Source organism: Ranitomeya imitator, chromosome 6 (assembly GCF_032444005.1).
Source record: "Ranitomeya imitator isolate aRanImi1 chromosome 6, aRanImi1.pri, whole genome shotgun sequence".
NCBI lineage: Eukaryota > Metazoa > Chordata > Amphibia > Anura > Dendrobatidae > Ranitomeya > Ranitomeya imitator.
The window spans coordinates 340,648,283-340,673,084 of NC_091287.1; the positions used below are offsets into that span (position 1 = coordinate 340,648,283).

Below are 24,802 nucleotides of genomic sequence, written 5' to 3' on the forward strand. Positions count from 1 at the left end.
TTCGGACTGTCCTGGTGTGGATTCTGTGGTGGACAGGTTGCAGCAGATCTGGACTCAGGTAGTGGACAATTTGACCTTGTCCCAGGAGAAGGCTCAGCTTTTCGCTAATCGCAGACGCCGTGTGGGACCCCGACTTCGTGTTGGGGATCTGGTTTGGTTATCTTCTCGTCATATTCCTATGAAGGTTTCCTCTCCTAAATTTAAACCTCGTTTTATTGGTCCGTATAGGATTTCTGAGATTCTCAATCCGGTGTCTTTTCGTCTGACCCTCCCAGACTCCTTTTCCATACATAATGTATTCCATAGGTCGTTGTTGAGGAGATACGTGGCACCTATGGTTCCATCTGTGGAGCCTCCTGCCCCTGTTTTGGTGGAGGGGGAATTGGAGTATATTGTGGAGAAGATTTTGGATTCTCGTGTCTCTAGACGGAAACTCCAGTATCTGGTCAAATGGAAGGGTTATGCTCAGGAAGATAATTCCTGGGTTTTTGCCTCTGATGTCCATGCCCCAGATCTTGTTCGTGCCTTTCATGTGGCTCATCCTGGTCGGCCTGGGGGTTCTGGTGAGGGTTCGGTGACCCCTCCTCAAGGGGGGGGTACTGTTGTGAATTCTGTGGCTGAGTTCACTTCTGTGGTCACAAGTGGTATTGCAGTCTCTGGGCTTCCTCCCTCAGGTGTTTTGGTGAGCTCGTTGGCTGCCTTGCTATTTAGCTCCACCTGAGTTTGTCTTCCTTGCTCCTTGTCAATGTTCCAGTGTTGGATCTGAGCTACTGCATCTTTCCTTGGGCCTGCTGCTCTGCTAGATAAGTGCTTCTAGTTTGTTTTCTGTTTTTTCTGTCCAGCTTGCTATTATCTTTTGCTGGAAGCTCTGAGAAGCAAAGGGGTGCACCGCCGTGCTGTTAGTTCGGCACGGTGGGTCTTTTTGCCCCTTTGCGTGGTTTTCGTTTTAGGGTTTTTTGTAGACTGCATAGTTCTCTTTGCTATCCTCGCTCTGTCTAGAATATCGGGCCTCACTTTGCTGAATCTATTTCATTCCTACGTTTGTCTTTTCATCTTGCTAACAGTCATTATATGTGGGGGGCTGCCTATTCCTTTGGGGTATTTCTCTGAGGCAAGTCAGGCTTGTATTTCTATCTTCAGGCTAGTCAGCTCCTCAGGCAGTGCCGAGTTGCATAGGTAGTGATAGGCGCAATCCACTGCTGCTTATAGTTGTGTGAGGATAGATCAGGTACTGCAGTCTACAGAGATTCCACGTCTCAGAGCTCGTCCTATTGTTTTTGGTTATTGCCAGATCTCTGTATGTGCGCTGATTACTGCACGCTGTGTTGCCTGATTGCCAGCCATAACAGGGGCCCCAGCAGTCGGACGCTCACCAACCAATAAGTCATAACCATACCTTTGGATAATTGATAATTTGCTTTTACTGTAGAAGTCCCTTTTGACCCATTCAGGTTTGATCACTATTGTTTTAAAATAAATCCTGGAGCTTACTGACCCTGTTACAGATATGGCCATTACATATAGTAATATTAATGTTAGATTGGATGCAGTATCAAGTTTTATGTTACTCAGTAATGTCTTCAGTTTGAAGAGGCAAGCTAATGCCAGTTTTTAGTAGGCCAGCAAACTTGAAAATCAAAGCACTCCCCCAAAGCCCCTTTTTAATGTATTTCATTCTGAACCTAAAAACATGTGTGAGTCAGCACACAGGAGCCTGGATGAGCGAAGTAATAACGTTTGTGTTGGACAAACCAATTAAAGATTACTTAAATCAATATAAAAAAGAAATACCCACTTTTCTTTTGCTTCTCATCTCATATTATGTGGCTTCAAAATGGAGCTGGTGAGTAGAGGGTAGAGAAAAATGTCACCAACTGTGCCCTTTTAGTACTGAAAATGATTATACTAGAGGGAGTCAGTCATCAGAAAATCATAAGATGCCATGAGCACGGTGATAGTGGTGCCAGCTAACAGTGCAGTTAGGGATGACAAGAGGTCAGGGCTAAATAATGTGACTGTCACAACAGTGACAATAAGAAATATGACAATATGAAATATGAAATATATATACATATACATATATATACATATACATATACATATACATATATATATATATATATATATATATATACATATATATATATACATATACATATATACATATATGAAATATGACAATAAGAAACACCTATTATTGTCAATAAACTAAAAAAGTAAGAAAGAAAAAGTAAAGGATGTAGTTTGCAGGCGCGGTTTTCTTTTCACTTTAAGTTTAAGAACTGACATCAGCTTAATACAAAAAAAAAACAAAAATAAAATAGTTATTCCAGCCAACACAATGAAAATTTATTTCTGTGACACAATCCTCTTGATAGATCCAATAGACACATTTCTGATTTATTGTTGGTCTCATACCAATGATTAGTTCACTATTAATATAAGAAATATGTGTTTAGTGATTGAAATGGAAAAAGACACATCTGTTAGGAAAGTAAGCACACTGCCCAGAGGAAACATTAATGTCCACTTAGGACTTCCGTATTGCACACAGGCATTTTTAAATGGAAATAGATAACATTTTACAATGCCACACACAGGATGTAGAATAATGTCCGTGTTGACTCCGTACACTAACTGGCATACTATACCACTATAACATATGTGGCCATCCCTGTCCACTCCGTTTCTGCTTCGGCCGCTAGGTGCCTTTGTTTTGGGTAATGCGTGACTACTACAAAGCTAGGACTTTTGGTGCCACTAGATCAGGGAGCTATGTGGTTCAGTGGTTTTGGATACTTCTTTCTGAGAGCCCTGGGCAGGTCTTTCATCTATTTAAACCCCTGGGTCTCTGACTTTGACTTCAAAGCAACAAGTTTTGCTTACCAGATCTGTGGCTCTAGTCATTGCTATTGTGTTGTCTTCCTGATTTTTCCCATTTTCTGATCTTGGCTAGTATATTGACCAGCGGCTTGTTTTCTGATTTTGTCCTTGACTTGACCTTATATGTTGACCCCTCTTGCCTCCAGCTTGCTCCACCAGTCAGCAGCTGACTTGGTGGCTCCAGCCAAGGGATCCCTGTGTAAATTGTTGTGAATTCCGTTCTTGGGCTCCCTCCGGTGGTTGTGAATGGCACTTTTGTGGATTCTGCCCTTGGGCTCCCTCTGGTGGTTTTGAGTGGAACTGCTGCTCCTTGGGTTTAGCTTTAGCAGCTGCTTTCACTAATCGTCTCTCCTGGCTCTGCTATTTAACCTGGCTCTAGTCTTCAGCCTATGCCACTTGTCAATGTTTCCTGGCAGGATTCACATATCTGCTTGGATTCTCCTGGTTTCCTGACCAGTTCTGCTAAGATAAGTTCTGGCTTTGCTCATTTCAGTCCACATGTTGTGGACTTATTGTTCTGTGCATTCTATTTTTGTCCAGCTTGTCATTATGGATTTTTTCTGTTAGCTGGAAGCTCTGGGAAGCAGATTTACCCTCCACACCTTTAGTCAGGTGTGGAGATTTTGTAAACTCTGTGTGGATTGTTTTGTAGTTTTTATACTGACCGCACAGTATCCTTTCCTGTCCTATCTATCAAGCTAGACTGGCCTCCTATGCTAAAATCTGATTTCATTTCTGCGTATGTTATTTTCCCCTCCTCTCACCGTCAATATTTGTGGGGGGCTATCTTTCCTTTGGGGATTTTCTCTGAGGCAAGATAGGTTTCCTGTTTCCATCTTTAGGGGAAGTTAGATCTTAGGCTGTGCCGAGGGGTCTAGGGAGCGTCAGGTACCCCCCACGGCTATTTCTAGTTGCGCTGCTAGGTTCAGGGTCTGCGGTCAGTACAGATACCACCTCCTTCAGAGCTTGTCTCATGTTGTTCCTAAACCACCAGATCATAACAGTAAATACAGATTTCTGTACAGGGGTTCAAGGCTGGAGGCCAGGGAATCCCCTGGGACCTGGTAAACTGTGTGGATTGTGTTAAGCCTATCCAGGGAAGCTCTGTTAACAACTACTAGGCTTTCAAGAACAGTCCAACCATGACACGTACGCTTAACCCCTTAGTGACAGAACCAATTTAGTACTAATGACAAGCCAATTTTTACAATTCTGACCACTGTCAGTTTATGAGGTTATAACTCTGGAACGCTTCAACGTATCCTGCTGATTCTAAGATTGTTTTTTCGTGACATATTGTACTTCATGTTAGTGGTAGAATTTCTTCAATATAACTTTCGTTTATTTCTGAAAAAAAACTGAAATTTGTCAAAAATTTTGAAAATATTTCAAATTTCAAACTTTTAATTTTTGTACCCTTAAATCAGAGAGTGATGTCACACACAATAGTTAGTAAATAACATTTCCCACATGTCAACTTTGCATCTGCACAATTTTAGAAATATATATATTTTTTGTTAGGACGTTATAACGGTTAAAAGTTGACGAGTGATTTCTAATTTTTCCAGCAAAATTTACAAAACCATTGTTTTAGGGGCCACCTCACATTTGAAGTGTTTGGGGGTCAACATAACAGAAAACACCCAAATGTGACACCATTCTAAAAACTGCACTCCTCAAGGTGTGCAAAACCACATTCATGAAGTTTATTAACCCTTCAGGTGCTTCACAAGAACTAATGCCATGTGGAAGAAAAAAAATGGACATTCTACTTTTTTCACAAAAAAAACACTTTGTAACCATATTTTTATTTTTACAAGGGTATCAGGAGAAAATGGACCTCAAAATGTGTGAAATTTCTGCTGAGTATGCCGATACCTCATATGTGGGTAAAAGCCACATATTGTGTGCATGGCAGGGCTCAGAAGGGAGGGAGCACCGTTTGACTTTTTAAAATCAAAATTGGCTGGAATCAATGGTGGTGCCATGTCGCATTTGTAAACCCCCAATGTATCTAAACAGTGGAATCCCCCCAATTCTAACTCCAACCCTAACCCCAACAAACCTCTAACCCTAATCCGAACCCTAACCATAACCCTAACCACAATCCTAACTCCAACACGCCCCTAACCCTAATCCAACCCTAACCATAACCCTAACCACAAACCTATCCCCAACACACCCCTAACCCTAATCCCAACCATAACCATAAACCTATCCCTAATACACCACTAACCCTAATCGCAACCCTAACCGTAATCTCAACCATAACCACAACCCTAACCCTAGCCCAACCCTAACCCTAACTTTAGCCCAACTCTCTTTAACCCAACCATAACCCTAACTTTAGCCCAACTCACTTTAGCCCAAACCAAACCCAGCTTTAGCCCAACTCACTTTACCCCAACCCTAACCCTAACTTTAGCCCAACTCACTTTAGCCCAGCTATAACCCTAACAGAAAAATTGAAATAAATAATTTATTTTATTTGATTATTTTTAGCTAATTAAGGGGGTGATAAAGGGGGGTTTGATTTACAATTTTTTTCATCACAGTTCAATCACATCAGAGGAGAGAGAAATTAAATGGAAAATCTGAGGGTTTTTTTGCGGTCACCGTTATACCATTAGTAACGGTGATCGTAACATCGAGGTCGGGAAAAAACAACCTGAATCATGTTCTCTGGCGTCTCGGCTACCTTTGGTAGCCGAGACCCCAGAGAAATTCTGACTCTGTAGGGCGCTATACCCTTATTCTTCAGTGCCGTTAAAAAACGACTCTCTGGCTTAAGTACCCTTAACTGTCGCCGTTAAAAGGTGTATCGGCGGTCATTAAGAGGATAATAAACATTCCCTCTTATCTATATACATATTATCATTCACTACGTTATCCAAACTGTGAATAAAAAATTACCTTCATCCTCTTGGTTCTGAGATGTATTATGCCTTGGTAATCAGAGGTTATAATAAAATCATCTCACTGCTAGAGATAATGCCATATAACATAATAATATGCAAATCGCTCCATATATTGAAAGCATGTCGATCAACAATGCAACGTTCATTACTAAATGTTAAATGTTTTTTTTGCAGAACATGTATTATATGAAAATGTATTTATTATCTTACATGACACTGGTGCATCACATCAAGGTTTGGATCAAGAAGAATAGTTAGACTTCGGATAGGCTAGTAATGTTTCATTATTGGATGCAGTGTTGTAATTCTCTTTTGGAAACTTCATTTTTACATAGCCTAAGTGTTAAATATGCTTATTTTGCACATTTATTTAATCAGGACTCTTTACCAGATGCAATACTCTTAAAGAAAAATGTCATGATATTTTCATAAAAAAATATAGTGGTTAATTGGATTGTCCACAGAAAAAACACATTGCAGCAAAACATAAAATAGGTGAAATAGTTTCGGAAAGATTGTCCTTTGTTCCTAATTTTTCCTGAGATGGTAAAAGAGATGGTCTTTCTGTCATGGAATAGAAGTCATCATAGCTACCAGGTGTTCATTTCTTCTGTGTGTCGTCTGAAGTCCATGGAGAATGAAGGAGCAGGCAGGAGGTGACAGCCCCCACCCTTCTGTGAGTCTCGGTTATATGTCCCATAGAGCACATGTTCTCTCTATATGGTGTTAACTCATACTCTGAGCTATATATACAGGAATAGCTTTTGTAATGTCAGCGAAGGGCAATGAGCTCAGTACAGAATTGAGAATAAGAATAATTTGATTAATAATTAATATTTAACACTAAGCAACACTTGTGATTGAGGTGGTATCTCATATTGGGGAGCATAGCAAATGTCCTGAAGATTGCAATGGTTTCCTTGTCCCGTTTATTATACAGTATTTATTGCTTCTTAAATCAGAATTTTCTGCAAGATCTCTTCTCACAACATAAAAAGCACATCCCTGGTGATAAACTGGATGAATACACCGATACAATGGTAAGTGGTGCTATTATTACTATTATTATCATTATTTATATCTACTTTTAGACAATCCTTCTTCCAATTGGTGGTGCTAGAATTCTAGTCCTCTTCCTCTCTGAAGATATAATTTGCATATTTAATTTCCCAGAGAAGCATGCATGGCTTATAAGTTTCCTACTCTGACATGCCATACTTGGCTTGTCACTCTCAACAAGGAGAAACGCTACCCCTTAGTCCCCAGTCCTGAGCCTATCACTTAGCTAATCAGCTAAATCAGATCTCATACTTTGCACTGATGAGGGGCAACACCCCAAAACACTGTGTCTGCAAATTGAGATTCTGGTTTGGCTTTTATCCTAAGTAATATGATAAGGCTCGTTAAAGGGTCAATATTGACTTTCAAGATTGCGGCTTATAATAGGTGAAGCTAGAGTTCTTGTCCTCTTCCTCTCTGAATTGACAATTTGCATAGTTGGATTTCCTGAAATTCAGAGTTCCAATGAATTCGGACACTATGATATTCAATTTCCCACACTGCCTAAGCATCATTAAAAAGGCCAATTTAATTTTGCATGGCCCCACTTTCTTCCTCGTAATGTTCTGTTATGTGACATCTAACGGTTTGTCATACCTTGTACATTTGTGGTCAGTGAAATGTATTCCCAATAGAGCACCATAGGACACAGGACTTTCAGTTTGTTGGGAAAAGTCAATTTCCATCTCCATTCCAAGATCTATTAATTAATATGAACTTTGTTCATGGGAAAACACATTTAAACTGTATTCTCAACATTGCAAATTATGACATATGATTTGGACAGGTGATCATGTTCTGATTGGCGAAAGTCTGACTTCTGGGATCTTCCATGATTTCAGGAACAGAGCTCTGAAATAACCCATTAGAATCGAACTATAGCCACTAGTGATGAGCTAGTATACTTGTTATTTGGGTTTTCCCGAGCACGCTTGGGTGATCTCCGAGTATTTGTTAGTGTTCAGAGATTAAGTTTTCATCGCCGCAGCTGAATGATTTACAGCTATTAGCCAGGTTGATTACATGTGGGAATTCCCTAGCAACCAGGCAACCCCCACATGTACTCAGCCTGGCTAATAGCTGTAAATCATTCAGCTGCCGCGATGAAAACTAAATCTCCGAACACTAACAAATACTCAGAGATCACCTGAGCGTGCTGGGGAAAACCCGAGCAACGAGTATACTCGCTCATCACTAATAGCCACTCATGTGCCACTGCTTCATTCAAAAGGGCTCTGTCAATTCTGTACACAATAAGCAAACCAATACAAGTGAATTTAGAGCTCACTAAGGTATATGTGAACATTACATATATATACAATATATATACAGTGGGTACAGAAAGTATTCAGACTCCTTTAAATTTTTCACTCTTTGTTTCATTGCAGCCATTTGGTAAATTCAAAAAAGTTCATTTTTGCTCAAAAATGTACACTCTGCAACCCATCTTGACTGAAGAAAAAACAGAAATGTAGAAATTTTTGCAAATTTATTAAAGAAGAAAAACTGAAATATCACACGGTCATAAGTATTCAGACCCTTTGCTCAGTATTGAGTAGAAGCACCCTTTTGAGCTAGTACATCCATAAGTCTTCTTGGGAATGATGCATTTTTGAAACAATTGAAATGGTAGGGATTATTAATCAGACCAACTAACAAAAAATAAACCCTAAATGACTTAAGGATGTGTAAGATAAAATATAACTTTTTGTACATACCCAGGTGCTTCTCACAAAATTAGAATATCAACAAAAAGTTAATTTATTTCAGTTCTTCAATACAAAAAGTGAAACTCATATATTATATAGAGTCATTACAAACAGAGTGATCTACTTCAAGTGTTTATTTCTGTTCATGTTGATGATTATGGCTTATCCTAAGTAATATGTCATTATCTCAGTAAATTAGAATACTTTATAACACCAGCTTGAAAAATGATTTTAAAATCTGAAATGTTGGCCTACTGAAATGTATGTGTAACGGGGTCTACTGTGCTGTAGTACCTCTTTCAGAACACCCCCCCCCCCATCCCCCTCCCGTGTTTCAGGAGGTCCATTCTGCTTTTGCTGGATTCTGAATGAAGGACGCTGGCTAGGATTTCTTGATTACATGGGAGCATATAAAAGCTGACTGCTACTCCAGGTATTTCCAGTCTAAATGAACACACTTTATTTACAACACACGGAATATATAACACAGATACACAGGGCAGGCCAAAAGAAAAAACAGGCCAGACATACATTACAATAGCCGCAGGGGGCCGGAGCCTGATGGTATTTACTGTGGGAATTACAAAGGTGGGGGAGGTCAGAAGGAGAATATCTTGTCCCCTCTGCCCAGGGATGCAGCCTGGGGACTGATGCATTTCACATGGAACCTATTATACATAATATATATATAGCATAACATATTCTTGATGCTGGGGGTTCTGTAACACGGCTCCCCTTTTCAGCGACGCGATCGGCATACACAGTCTGATCCTTAACGGATCGGTTTGGGGATGACCGAAGTTTATGGGGTTGGTACAAGTTCTGTTTGTCGACTTAGTCCATCGGCATTACCGTTTTTTTTGCCGGGTCTGTAGTGGATGGTGAAGTCCAGAGGTTGTAGGGCTAAACTCCACCGCAGTAATCTGGCGTTGTCTCCGGAGACCCGATTAAGCCAGAGTAGGGGATTATGGTCTGTTAGGAGGGAAAACTGTCGTCCATACAAATACGGTTGTAACTTTTTGAGTGCCCATACTATTGCCAGGCACTCCTTCTCGATGGCCGCATAGCTTACTTCACGGGGCAGTAGTTTCCGACTCAGGTAAGCTACCGGGTGTTCTTGGCCGTCCGGCCCGACTTGGCTTAGTACTGCCCCCAATCCAAACATAGAAGTGTCTGTGTGAACAAGGAAACGTTTAGTTGGATCGGGTGCGGCCAATACAGGGGTATTGGTGAGGGCGTCCTTTAGCTGGCGGAAGGCTTCCTCACACTCTGGGGTCCAGGTTACCTGGCGGGGTTGGTTCTTACGGGTCAGATCAGTGAGGGGCTTGGCCACGCTGCTGTAATTGGGAATGAATTTCCTGTAATACCCCGCTGTCCCTAGAAATGCCATGACCTGGGTTTTAGTGCGTGGGGTGGGCCATTTGGCTATGGCCTTAATCTTGGCTGGTTCTGGTCGCTTCCCACTTCCCACCCAATGCCCTAAATACTGAACCTCTGCTTTGCCCACGTGACACTTGTTTGGGTTCAGGGTGATTCCGGCCTTGTGGATCCTGTCTAATACTGTCTCTAGGTAATTTAGATGCTCTTCCCATGTCGTGCTGTAGATGGCAATGTCATCCAGGTATGCACACGCATAGTCCTGTAGACCATCCAGAAGCCGGTCAGCCAGCCTCTGGAAGGTCGCCGGGGCAGTCTTCATCCCGAATGGCATAACTCGAAACTGGAATAAGCCAAACAGGGTGACCAATGCCGACTTGGGAATAGCATCAGGACTAAGGGGAATCTGCCAGTAGCCTTTGCATAGATCGATGGTGGTCAAATACTTTGCCCCTGCAAGCCGGTCTAACAACTCATCCACACGCGGCATGGGATACGCATTCGTCACTGTTTTCTCATTGAGCTTACGATAGTCTACACAAAACCGTGTAGTCCCATCCTTCTTGGGCACTAACACTAAGGGGGATGCCCAGGGACTATCTGACTCTTCAATGACCCCTAAACGCAACATCTCTTGCATCTCTTGTCGCATCCCTTCTCGTACAGACTCAGGAACGCGGAAGGGGGGTTGTCGCAGGGGGGTCTGATCCTGGGTCTCAACCTTGTGTTGTGCCAGGTGAGTGTACCCGGGTTTCCCCGAAAACATCCTCTGTCGCTGCCTCAACAACTCCTCCGCCTGCTGTCTCTCCCGGGGACCTAAGTCTTCACCCCAGTGTACCTGGTCCCATGTTTTAGACTGAGTCCTCTCCCCTAAGACATCAGGCAAGGGAAGTCCGGCTAAATCCTCTGCTTCAGGTGCACAGATGGCCACTACCTCTCCAGGGCGCTCCCGATAGGGCTTCAGCATATTCACGTGGAACAAGCGGATAACCCTGGGGTCGTCACAATCGGCGACATTATAGGTGGTGTCAGCTATTTTCCCCACTACCTGGTAGGGCCCCTGCCAAGCAGCTTGGAACTTGTTCTGCCTAGTGGGCTCTAACACCAGGACCTTCTGCCCTATTTCCAAGGTGCGCTCTCTGGCCCTCCGATCGTACCATACGCGCTGGCGCCGCTGGGCCACCTGCATGTTCCCACGTACGGCCTGGGTGAGCTCCTGTAGGCGGTCCCGGAATTCCAGCACATAGGGTACAATAGGAACCCCTTCTATGATGCCCTCCCCTTCCCAGTGTTCTAGCACTAAGTCTAGGGGTCCCCTTACCCATCTCCCGTATACCAGTTCGAATGGGGAGAACCCCGTGGATTCTTGGGGCACCTCTCGATAGGCAAACAGGAGGTGAGGCAAGAATTTCTCCCAGTCCCTGTAGGTCCTGGTAAAAGTCCCAATGAGTTGTTTTAACGTCCCGTTAAAGCATTCACACAACCCATTGGTTTGCGGGTGGTACGGGGCGCTTCTAATGGACTTTACGCCGCACAGCTTCCACAGTTGGTTGGTCACCTCTGCTGTAAACTGGGTACCCTGGTCTGAGATAATCTCCCGGTATGAGGTAATCTCTGCCAGTATGTTAGGTAACACAACCGCCTCTGGATACCGTGTGGCATAATCTACCACTGTCAATATATACCTTTTCCCTGATGGACTGGGTTTGGCTAACGGCCCTATCAGATCGACCGCTACTTGGCTAAATGGTTCCTCCACAATGGGGAGGGGGCGTAATTTGGCCTTGCATCGATCTCCCCTCTTGCCAATGCGCTGGCAACTGTTACAGGTCTGGCAGTATTGACGGACATCATAGGTTACCCCCGGCCAAAAGAAGTTTTGTGTCAGACGATGCCTGGTGCGACTGATGCCAAAGTGCCCGGCCAAGGGTATGTCATGAGAGATTCGCAGTAACTCCTGCCTATACTTCTTGGGAACTACCAGCTGTCGTTTTATAGTGGAGCTCGTCCCTGTGTGGTGCTGCTCTGTGATCTGGTAGAGGAGTCCCTGCTTCCATATAAACTGTTCCCCTTCCAGTACCCCTCTCCCCTCCTGTGCCTTCCCACGATATCCCTCCAATGAAGGATCCTCAAGTAACTCCCTCTTAAATTCATCTGGGGTGGCCCAAGAAATGTGTCTGGCTATGGGAATACGTGTAGGGCTGGGATGTCTTACCTGGGCCTCCTCTGAGTGTGATTCTGCCTCCGCAGCTCGAGCTTGTCTCCGGGTGGTCACAGGATATGTCTCAGCGAGAGGGGCAACTGAGAAGGCAGACAACATGGGCCCCAAGTCATTTCCCAGCAAAACGTCTGCAGGCAAATCCTCCATCAATATATCCAAGAAAAAAAAAAAGAAAAAAGCACCTCCGCACAGCTGCAACAACTTAGATCGCCATGTCAGATAGCCAGGTAATGCTAGAGGTTCCTGCCGACAACCTCGGTGGTGCAGTATCCAAGAAAACAAGACGATAAATATCCAAATGCAGAAGAAGAGAGAGGAACGCACTCACCGATCAGGTAAAATCCAATCCTTTATTCAAGTATGGACAAACTTAGCAGGGAGGGGAGTGGAGGATGACGGACAATCATCGTCCGTCATCCTCCACTCCCCTCCCTGCTAAGTTTGTCCATGCTTGAATAAAGGATTGGATTTTACCTGATCGGTGAGTGCGTTCCTCTCTCTTCTTCTGCATTTGGATATAAATCCTCCATCAAGCCGACCTCAACAAGGCCATCCCCAACTCCCCAGTTCAGGTGAATCCTGGCAGTGGGCAGTCGATGTATGGCTCCCCCTGCTACACGGACTGCCACTGTCCGGTCCATCTTCTCTTGGTCCCAGACGAGATGAGGCTTCACAAGGGTCAAAGTTGCTCCTGCATGCGTTTCCCATTAACCCACATGACCTGTCAATGCTGTTGTCGATTATCTGCCCGGGCTGCCTGCACGGGGTCTACTTCATGCAGCACTTCCTCCATGTCTTCCACCCCTTGGTTAGTTGTAGCCCCCAATGCCGGGTCAGCTTCGCCTTGGTAGCAGTGTACAGCGGCCCGGCGGAAGGTAGCTGTTCCCCCTTTGGCCACTGGGTATGCTGAGTCTCGTTGGGACATTGTCTTTGCAGGTGGCCCAGCTGACGGCAGGTGTGGCATCACGCCCCAGGGGAACTGTGGTAGGCCGGGTTTCTAGCTGGTCCCCCTACAATCTTCGGTGGTTTGGGTCCCTCCAGGTCCATGGGCGGACCCCTAGTGACCATCTTTGATCCACACAACTGAGGCCTCCTGGCGTCATGATGTTCATCGGCCAGACGAGCGGCTTCCTCAAGAGTCATTGGCCGCCTGTCCTGAAGCCATTCCTGTGTCTCGGGGTTTTGTCCATTAAAGAATCGTTCTAACAAGAAGAGCTGGAGGACGTCCTCCTTAGTGGTTGCTTGGCTCCCTTGTACCCACTATAGCAGTGACCGCCATAATTTACAGGCCCATTCAGCATGGGTATCGGTTACTCGTTTTATAAGTCCACGGAACTTTTGGCGGTATGCCTCTGCTGTCAGAGCATACCGAGCCAAGATCACTTCTTTGATCGGCTCATAGTCCATACAGTCCTCATCAGGTACCGTGCGATAGGCGTCCGCTGCCCGGCCTGTCAGCTTGCTGGCCAGAATTTGAACCCGTTCCTCCGGCTTCACTTGATGAAGGGCACACTGCCGCTCAAAGTCCTGCGGAAAGCCATCAATGTCTTCCTCTGCCTCCCCAACTGTCGGAAGGCATTATACTGGATCTTTTTGTGGCTTACTGTTGAAGGTACCTGGTCGGAGGCCAGAGCTCCCCTTGCTCGCTGACTCTCCTCTCTCCACTCTGCCATCTCCATCTTGGCCAGCTCCACTTTGGTCCGCTCTGCCATCTCCATCTTGGCTAGCTCTATCCTGGTCCGCTCGGCCATCTCTTCCTTCAGATCAGTACGCACATCAGCCATCACCTCTTGTATGATCTCTACTGCAGGGTTTGGGCCATAGATCGCCAGCCTGTTCTTTACCTCCCTCTGGAATTCAGTCTCCTGCACGTTCACATTGGGGGGCGCTGCACTGTCATGTTCCATGATGCATGCTATCAAATCCGCTTTTGTTTTGTCGCTGGCGATTAACCCTGGGCTTCCACCAGATCATTTAGTGTAGTCCTCTTTAACTTCTGGTAGTTGTCTTCCATTCATTCCTTTCCTCCTGTAGAAGGGGTATCACATCCCGCTGTCTGCCACCAGTATAACGGGGTCTACTGTGCTGTAGTACCTCTTTCAGCACCCCCCGTGTTTCAGGAGGTCCATTCTGCTTTTGCTGGATTCTGAATGAAGGACGCTGGCTAGGATTTCTTGATTACATGGGAGCATATAAAAGCTGACTGCTACTCCAGGTATTTCCAGTCTAAAAGAACACACTTTATTTAAAACACACAGAATATATAACACAGATACACAGGGCAGGCCAATAGAAAAAACAGGCCAGACATACATTACAATAGCCGCAGGGGGCCGGAGCCTGCTGGTATTTACTGTGGGAATTACAAAGGTGGGGGAGGTCAGAAGGAGAATATCTTGTCCCCTCTGCCCAGGGATGCAGCCTGTGGACTGATGCATTTCACATGGAACCTATTATACATAATATATATATAGCATAACATATTCTTGGTGCTGGGGGTTCTGGAACAGTATGTTCAGTAAATGCACTCAATACTTGGTCGGGGCTCCTTTTGCATCAATTACTGCATCGATCCCACGTTGCATGGATGCAATCAGCTTGTGGCACTGCTGAGGTGTTATGGAAGACCAGGTTGATTTGATAGCAGCCTTCAGCTCATCTGCATTGTTTGGTCTGGTGTCTCTCATCTTCCTCTTGACAATACCCCATAGATTCTCTATGGGGTTAAGGCACACCTGGGCAAGATGCGGCCCGCGGGCCGCATCCGGCCCGCCTGATGATTTTAAGCGGCCCGCCAGCTAGCTGTCACTTCTGACAGCCGCCCCCGGCACCGCTTGGCCAGCCACCAGCCGCTTCTGAGGAGGACCGCTAGCGGCTGGAGTGAAAGCCAGGTTGATTACCTGTTTATCGGTGGCGGCGGCCATCTTCCCGAGGCCGCGCGTGCGCAGATGGAGTGCTCTGCTTCACGGGGCTTCAGGAAAATGGCCACGGGAGGCCGCGCGTGCGCAGATGGAGATCGCGGCGTCCATTTTCCTGAAGCCGAGTTTGCAGATTTAGATCTCGGCTTCAGGAAAATGGCCGCCGCGATCTCCATCTGCGCATGCGCGGCCTCCCGTGGCCATTTTCCTGAAGCCCCGTGAAGCAGAGCACTCCATCTGCGCACGCATGGCCTCGGGAAGATGGCCTCCGCCACCGATATTCAACCTGGCTCTGCTGCTTACATTACATTCTGGGCCGCTGCATCACCTCACCGGTGGAAGGGACCCTGCGCATGCCATACCGCACCTCTGCCGCCGCCACACCACTGCTGCAACCCCCCCATGGACACCAGGCCGTGGTGTCGCCTGCCTAAGCAGGAAGGGACCCTGCTCAGGTGCACGCCACACCGCATCACTCCACCTCTGCCGACACCATGCCTCCTGTGACCGTGCTCTGCCACCGCCAGCCCTCAGGTAAGAATCTTACCGTAAGATAGTGTAAATTCAGACAATAAGACGGACCCCCATCTTATAAAAAATCTTTTTTTCTGCAATTTTCACCCCAAATTTGGGGTGCGTGTTATAGTCCGAAAAATACGGAAATTATATTATTTCGGCCCTCTAAAACCATCCCACTTTCTCATGCGTCCCCATGGCAAAATTAATTGCCCACCCCTTGGTTAAGGTCAGGTGACTTTGCTGGCCAATCAAGCACAGTGATACTGTTGTTTTTAAACCAGGTATTGATACTTTTTGGCAGTGTGGACAGGTGCCAAGTTCTGCTGGAGAATGAAATTTCCAAAAACTTGTCAGCAGAGGGAAGCATGAAGTGCTCTAAATTTCATGGTAGATGGCTGCGCTGACTTTGGTCTTGATAAAACACAGTGAACCGACATAAGCAGATGACATGGCTCCCCAAGCCATCACGGATTGTGGAAACTTCACACTAGACCTCAAGCAGCTTGGATTGTGTGCCTCTCCACTCTTCCTCCAGACTCTGGGACCTTGATTTCCAAATGAAATGCAAAATTTACTTTCATCTGAAAACAACACCTTGGACCACTGAGCAGCAGTCCAGTTCTTTTTCTCCTTGGCCCAGGTAAGACGCTTCTGGCATTGTCTATTGGTCATGAGTGGCTTGACACAAAAGAATGTGACGCTTGTAGCCCATGTCCTGGATACGTCTGTGTGTGGTGGCTCTTGAAGCAATGACTCCAGCAGTAGTCCACTCCTTGTGAATCTCACCCCAAATTTTTGAATGGCCTTTTTTAACAATCCTTTCAAGGCTACGGTTATCCTGGTTGCTTGTGCACCTTTTTCTACCACACTCTTTCCTTCCACTCAACTTTCCATTAATATGCTTGGGTACAGCACTCTTTGAACAGCCAGCTCCTTTAGCAATGGTCTTTTGTGGCTTACTCTCCTTGTGGAGTGTGTCAGTGATTGCCTTCTGGACATCTGTCAAGTCAGCAGTCTTCCCCATGATTGTGGAGCTTACTGAAACAAACTAAGGGACCTTTTTAAACACTTAGGAAGCATTTGTAGGTGTTTTTTGTTAATTATTGTAATTTACTGAGATAATCAAGAGGATGCGCTGGCTCCTCTTCTCATATTCAAATGTAATCGCGTTTTTGAATACATTTGAACACTGCGAGGCTCAGACTGTCACAGAGGAGTGCTTGTCAGCCCCCACCCCAACGTGCAGCACCCTGATGAAGTCTTCCAGCACAAGGGCTGCAAAGGCAGAGGAGATAGGAAACAGGAAAAGGCAGAGGAGATGTCTGGTACTGGTAAGTGGTCCATGGGCCGGGGGAGGGAAGAGTTGAGGGGCCGGGGGAGGGAAGAGTTGTGTTACTACAAGGGCATATAATGTGGCAATTTGGGATATTATGGGGCAATTTTGGAAATTATGGCCAATTTTAGGACATTATGGGGCAATTTGAGACCTTATGGGGACATTATGGAAGACACTATGGGACAATTTGGGACATTATGAGGGACATTATGGGACAATTTGGGACATTATGAGGGACATTATGGGACAATTTGGGACATTATAGGGCAATTTGGGACATTAGAATGGATTGTGAAAGGGCGCAAAGTATAGTGAGTGGCAGTGGGGTGGGGAAGACTTGGAAAGGGGCAGTTTGGGGGAGATATGGAAAAGGGCAGTATGTGGGGAGATATCATAGAGAGGAGTTGTATGGGGGATGTTATGTGGGGAGATATTATACAGATGGGCAGAGTGGGGGATATTTTGGAGTAGGGCCATGTAGGTGTGGGAGTATTTTATAGAGGGGAATTGTTGGGGAGTATTTTGGAGAAGAGCAGTGTGTGGGGGTGAATTTTGTGCAGAAAGTGCAGTGAGGGGCAATTATCTATTTAGGGGCAGAGCATGGGAGATATTTTTATTTATGGAGCAGTATAGTGATGCTTCTATTTTTAAGGGCACTGTGTCGAGACGTGCTGCTAAAGACACAAAAGTAACACGTCTAGTGGGAGAAGCTCTGGGCATAAAATCTCATCATGGTGTCTGTGCTACATGGCGACAAAAGGGATGGGAATGACTCCAATCAGAGAAAAAGTAATTTATAAGGTACATGGATGTGAATGTTTTTGTGATACTATATAATAATAATAATAATTTTTATTTATATAGCGCCAACATATTCCGCAGCGCTTTACAAATTATAGAGGGGACTTGTACAGACAATAGACATTACAGCATAACAGAAATACAGTTCAAAACAGATACCAGGAGGAATGAGGGCCCTGCTCGCAAGCTTACAAACTATGAGGAAAAGGGGAGACACGAGAGGTGGATGGTAACAATTGCTTTAGTTATTCGGACTGGCCATAGTGTAAGGCTCGGGTGTTCATGTAAAGCTGCATGAACCAGTTAACTGCCTAAGTATGTAGCAGTACAGACACAGAGGGCTATTAACTGCATAAAGTGAATGAGAACATGATGCGAGGAACCTGATTGCCTATTTAAAAAAAAAAAAAAAAAATAAAAACAATAGGTTTTTTTTTGTTTGTTTTTTAAATAGGCCACACAGGGATCGTTAGGTTAATACATTGAGGCGGTAGGCCAGTCTGAACAAATGAGTTTTTAGGGTACGCTTAAAACTGTGGGGATTGGGGATTAATCGTATTAACCTAGGTAGTGCATTCCAAAGAATCGGCGCAGCACGTGTAAAGTCTTGGAGACGGGAGTGGGAGGTTCTGATTATTGAGGATGCTAACCTGAGGTCATTAGCGGAGCGGAGGGCACGGGTAGGGTGGTAGACTGAGACCAGAGAGGAGATGTAGGGTGGTGCCGAGCCATGGAGTGCTTTGTGGATGAGGGTAGTAGTTTTGTACTGGATTCTGGAGTGGATGGGTAGCCAGTGTAATGACTGGCACAGGGTAGAGACATCGGTGTAACGGTTGGTGAGGAATATGATCCTGGCAGCAGCATTCAGGACAGATTGGAGCGGGGAAAGTTTGGTAAGAGGGAGGCCAATTAGTAGAGAGTTACAATAGTCCAGACGAGAATGAATAAGTGAAACAGTAAGAGTTTTTGCAGAGTCGAAAGTAAGAAAAGGGCGAATTCTAGAAATGTTTTTGAGATGTAGGTAAGAAGAGCGAGCCAGTGATCGGATGTGGGGGGTGAATGAAAGGTCAGAATCAAGGATGACCCCAAGGCAGCGGGCATGTTGCTTTGGAGTAATGGTGGAACCGCACACGGAGATGGCAATGTCAGGCAAAGGTAGGTTAGTAGAGGGAGAGAACATGAGGAGTTCATGAGGAACTGACTACTGACTACTGACTACATCTCATCAGTGCTGTGGTTCCTGCATGGTCTGCAGTCTGATGATGGCTGCGAACAACAACTTCCAGCATCTCCTTACCATTGTTAAGGACATACTAGGAACTGCAGGTTTATGCAATACAAACTTATGTATGGCAGACCTGAAATTACAATTGATCACTGTACTAAGCTTGATGCTGCATTCACGCACTAAATGGAGGTTATTTTGCTGCATTCATGTACTGATGGTATTTCTGGCACAGCATTCATGTTGTGATGGTGTTACTGGCACTTCATTCATATACTGGCTGTATTTCTTTTGGTGCATTCATATATTGACGGTTGTCCTGGTGCTTCATTTATGTACTGAAAGTGATTCTGCTGCTGAATTCATGTTCTGACAGTGTTTCTGGTACTGCTTTCATGTCCTGATGGTGGTACTGATGCATCATTCATTTACTGACGGTAGGTCTGGTGCTGCATTCATGACCTGATGATAGTTCTGGTGCTGCACTCTTGTGATGACAGTGGTTCTGATCTTGCACACATGTAGCAATCCATAATGTGTATGTTAAAAATTAAAAATTGTCAAAACTTAGAAATTTGAGATTCTGAGGAAGATTTGGATAGTTTCTGCTCCAAAAAACGCAGTTTAAGTTAGCGTGTGTTCACCCTGATTTCTTTGGAGCAAAAATGGAGCAGAAACTCTTGAAATCCTTATCAAATGCTCAATATTTGGTTTACAAAAATTTGTGGTCCTTGGGATTGGTTTAGTATGACAATGTGGCCCTTGTACTAAAAAATGCTGTGCTCCCCTACTCTATATGTTTGTCTGTACGTTTAATAAATGCTATCACTGCAACCTGTGCCTGTACTTTTATTTCATTTTGACAGGAGGTGCATGTCAATTTTGTTTTCTGTACCATAGGCAATAAATTCCAATTCAGAGCTCTGTTCTCTGGCTTGGAATTGTTGAGGGTCTAAGAGGTCAGACTTAATTTGCTTTTAGATGCAACATTGTACTTTTATAAAAGAAGAATGCTAAACCCATTTAATCCCTTGCATACTTATTGATTTCTAAAGTGAAGGCCATCCGCTAAAAGCATTTCTGTGTAGCCCCCATAATAGCCATATATTTTCTTTCAGCCATCCTCCGCCGCCATCATTTGTAGAAATACACATTTTTAAAGAAATTAGTATGGGAGATTTACTATTAAATTACCGAAAAATATTTGACAATTGACAGTCATAGGGTTTGTGCATTTTCTCTCATTTCTTTTACTAACGGAAGATGAAATGACTCACAGTGTTTACCTGCTTTAGATGAAACTCTTCGACAAGAATAAAGATGGCCGCCTGGACCTGAACGACTTAGCAAAGTAAGTGTCTTACACTGACATGTTAGATATGCCTTCCTATTTACTGTATTAGTAGTGGAAGCTCTTGGAGACCTTAATTAGACTTGTGATACGAGGTTACGTGCTGTAAATGTTTTCCCTACACAAGAGATTGAATTTTTAATTTTGTCTGTAGACACAATTGTATTTTCTTTATGACAACCTTCAAACTAAGAAGTCATCCCCTCCATTAATTGGTAGGCTGTGAGTGGCTGTCTGTTTAGTATTTTGCACCTGTGTTGCCAACATTTAAATACCATTTTTCTAACACTCAAATGCTTATATGTCCAATTAATGAAATGTAACAGTTCTCACTCAAACCTGTTCTCTTTCTCTTAAACATTTAATATGTCTTAAATTGTTCTTATATAATAAAACAACATGTTAAAACCCATTTTTTTCTAATCAGCTTTTTTTTATTTTGTAAAGTTCTCTTCTACTTCATTTTATGCACCTGATTATGGGGCAAGCAACGTGACAGCATTGCTGGTTTACTCAGAGCAATCTGATGTTGGGAAAGGAATTACCGTACTAACTTCTGGGAGAGTTTTGTGTGCATGTTTTGTAGCCTGTGCAGGGGACATTGTGCAGAGAGGGGAGGGAGGTATGGTATTATCACCTATTAATGGTGATACATTCTATGATATCTTTCTCCAGGTTTATAATAAAGTTGTTATCTTTTGTTGGAATTAATCCTGTGACGATCAAGAGATGACTTTTTAGAAGTAAAAAGTAAGGAAAAGGCAGCCTTTTATTAGGCACAGTGGACAATTTACAAATGATCAATGTTTCAGGATCATTTTTAAAATAATGACATGGAAAACTAGAAAAAATAGCTGAAATTAAATAAATTATATGTTACATTTTGGATCAGAAACTGCAGTAATTGTTTGACAATGAGGAGCTCTTTGGTCGTGTGCTCACCTCACATGATTACAAAATGTACACAGATCCCCTCGTTTCCCTCCATGTCATATTTTTTCTACTTTACCCTTCAGTTACACCACATATATTCTATATTTACACCTTAACTAAATTAGGAATGCCCATATAACAGGTTGCAGGTGCCCCGTGGGTTGCAAATACAATCTTCTCATTTTAGGATTTTTAATCATTTTAATGGAAAATAGAATGCGTACTGTTAGGCTATGTGCACACGTTGCAGTTTTTACCGCGGAACCACGGCGATTTTGATGCTGCAGATCCGCAGCAGTTTCCATTGCGTTTACAGTAAACATGTAAACTAATGGGAAACCACAAACCGCTGTGCACATGCTGCGGGAAAAACCGCGCAGAAACGCAGCGGTTGACAATCCGCAGCATGTCACTTCTTTGTGCAGAATCGCAGCGATTCTGCACACATAGAAATGCATTGATCCGCTTACTTCCCGCATGGGGCTATGCCCGCCATGCAGGAAGTAAGCTGATAATGTGCGGTTGCTACCCGGGGTGGAGGAGAGGAGACTCTCCTCCAGGCCCTGGGAACCACATTTGTGGTAAAAAAAAAAAGAATTAAAATAAAAAATAATGATATACTCACCTCCCAGTGCTGTACGCGGCCGTCCGGTCTCAGGGTTGCTATGCGAGCAGGGCCTGTGGTGACGTCACGGTCTCATGACCGTGACGTCACGAAGGTCCTGCTCGCATAGCATCTTTGGAACTGGACCGCCGCGTGCAGCGCCGAGGAGATCGGGACGTCAGAGGGGGAGTATAACCATTTTTTTTTATTTTTAACATTACTGTTGATGCTGCATATGCAGCATCAATAGTAAAACAAGTGCAGGAGTAAAACCCGCAGCGGAAACCGCAAGACAAACCGTGATAAATCTGCAGGGATAACCGCAGCAGTTTTGCCCTGCAGATTTATCAAATCCGCTGCGGGAGAACCCGCAGAGGACCCGACCCTACGTGTGCACATAGCCTTATATTTTTAAGATGTTTCATATTATTTAAATGAAGATATTGAGGTACATTAATCACATTAAATGCTCCTTAATTCTGGAGAATTTTGCACCAAAAACTGTTTTTTATGACTTGCACCCTATTTTCTATGTTTTAGACACTTGTTCCTCGGGGGTGTGGTTTATCGATAAAAAGGCTGTGTACATTTCTGGCACAAAGTAAACCAACTAATAGATTTTGAAAAATTGGACTAGACTGTCTTAACATATTTATTAAATAGCATGAACCATTGTGATAAATCTGGCACGTTAAGACTGTCTAGTCTAAGTTTGCGCTGTGTAAGAATTAGGCAGTATTGATAAACATGCCCCATTGCTTTTTAATACTAGATCCTAATAGGTCAGATAGACAGATTGTTTTGTACAGTGCACTGCCATACAACCCACTAAAAGTACCCAATGTCCACTTCTGCAGCAAAGAAACAAATTATATCTTCCATATTTAAAAACATTATTTTTTTCAGGATACTGGCACTTCAAGAGAATTTCCTTCTTCAGTTTAAAATGGATGTAAGTATTCGTGAACTGGTAGTATCACAGTTTTTCTTTACTCTTGTGAAGGAAGGAGCCCTAACAAATGTGTCACTAAAATATATATACGGTAAGTGTTACAAGATTTACTCCTGTACGGGTTAACGTAGACTATCTCACAGACTGCAAAGAGCTAATAATCAATAGGGAAGGTGCACACCCTTAGTAAATGGTATGAATTTATATAGGGCACTAATTCCTTTGGATCCAGCCAATGAGCTCAGGTAGATCTGTAGTAAATAGAAGGAAGGAACTGCACACCAAAAGGCATTCGACGATACGTATTAAGGTTCTATTCAGATTCTCTTATATCCAAAGATTACACTGCATTCAGTATAGAAAATAATGTAACATTTCAGCTAAGTAACCTTGATCAGACATGTCTGGTATGATAAATGCTCTCAAAACCAGGGTGCTCCAGGATTATGGGGGGCTTCCCCAGAGCAAAAAGGCAAACTAGGACCAAATATTGTGCAGAGTGAGCAATACTTGGTCCTTACTTTGTCTTTTTGCATTGGGCAAGTTCACCTTAAATACTGTATATGCAAATTGCCTCTTCTGAGAAAAAGAGGACTTAAACTCTATAGCGCCACCTATTGGAAGTAGCAATCCTACAAGTCACAATCAACTCTTTAACGAGTCGTGTAATATGACTTAGAATAAAAGCCAAATCAGTATCTCAATTCGCAGACACGGTGTTTCGGGCTGTTGGCCCTCGTCAGTGCGAAGCATGAGAACTGATTTGGCTAGGTGAGAGGCTCTGGACAGGTGTCTAAGGGGTATCGTTTCTCCTTGTGGAGAGTGACATACCATCTCTGGCTTGTCAAGGTAAGGATGCTTTTTCGCCATGCAACGCTCCTCTGGGAAATTAAATATGCAAATTACCTCTTCTGAGAAAAAGAGGACTTAAACTCTATAGTGCCACCTATTGGAAGTAGCGATCCTACAAGTCACAATCAACTCTTTAACGAGTCGTGCAATATGACTTAGGATTAAAGCCAAATCAGTATCTCAATTCGCAGACACGGTGTTTCGGGCTGTTGGCCCTCGTCAGTGCGAAGCATGAGAACTGATTTGGCTAGGTGAGAGGCTCTGGACTGGGGTCTAAGGGGTATCGTTTCTCCTTGTGGAGAGTGACATACCATCTCTGGCTTGTCAAGGTAAGGAGGCTTATTCGCCATGCAACGCTCCTCTGGGAAATTAAATATGCAAATTGCCTCTTCTGAGAAAACACCGTGTCTGCGAATTGAGATACTGATTTGGCTTTAATCCTAAGTCATATTGCACGACTCGTTAAAGAGTTGATTGTGACTTGTAGGATCGCTACTTCCAATAGGTGGCGCTATAGAGTTTAAGTCCTCTTTTTCTCAGAAGAGGCAATTTGCATATTTAATTTCCCAGAGGAGCGTTGCATGGCGAATAAGCCTCCTTACCTTGCCAAGCCAGAGATGGTATGTCACTCTCCTTAAATACTGAACATTTCTAATTTTTATAGCATTTACCACAACTAACACATATAATGAAGGATATTTATTCAAAACAGCAGTGTAATCTAAGGATATGAGATATTCTGAATAAATCCTAACAAAAAGGGTTGTTCAGTATTAAACCATAAGTCTACAGTCACTGGAGACTTGTGAATCCTTACATCGTGTGCACTGCCTGCTGTGAGTATTAGCTGGTGCAGGTGCTGGAAACTGCAGTTATGTGGCCACAAGTATGCAATATAAATACTCCCTGCCACATTCCGACTAGACTGTTTCTGGCCTAGATCAATACACTTACATTGAGTAAGGCTGCACCCATTTAGTTTGAACGTGGCCGGAAATATCCATATTGCATGCTTTTTTTCACATGACTGCAGCTCTAGGCCCCAGCAGTGGAGAATCTGCACACTCTGAGGATTCACAACTGTGCAGTCACATAGAGTGACAGCAGACTGGTAGTTTAAGCCTAGACAATCCCATTAAAGGGA

The 24,802-nt window shown here is 43.9% G+C and overlaps 1 protein-coding gene across 2 annotated transcripts in view; it reads left to right on the forward strand.

Annotated features, from left to right (window-relative positions):
• SCGN (secretagogin, EF-hand calcium binding protein) overlaps positions 1 to 24,802 on the forward strand; it is a 125,813-nt gene that overhangs the window by 85,075 nt on the left and 15,936 nt on the right. For both annotated transcript variants that reach the window (XM_069730897.1, XM_069730899.1), the window contains 3 exons: positions 6,764 to 6,841; positions 20,262 to 20,317; positions 22,761 to 22,806. In XM_069730897.1, coding sequence (XP_069586998.1) covers positions 6,764 to 6,841; positions 20,262 to 20,317; positions 22,761 to 22,806 — 180 coding nt within the window. The remainder of the gene's footprint in view (positions 1 to 6,763; positions 6,842 to 20,261; positions 20,318 to 22,760; positions 22,807 to 24,802) is intronic.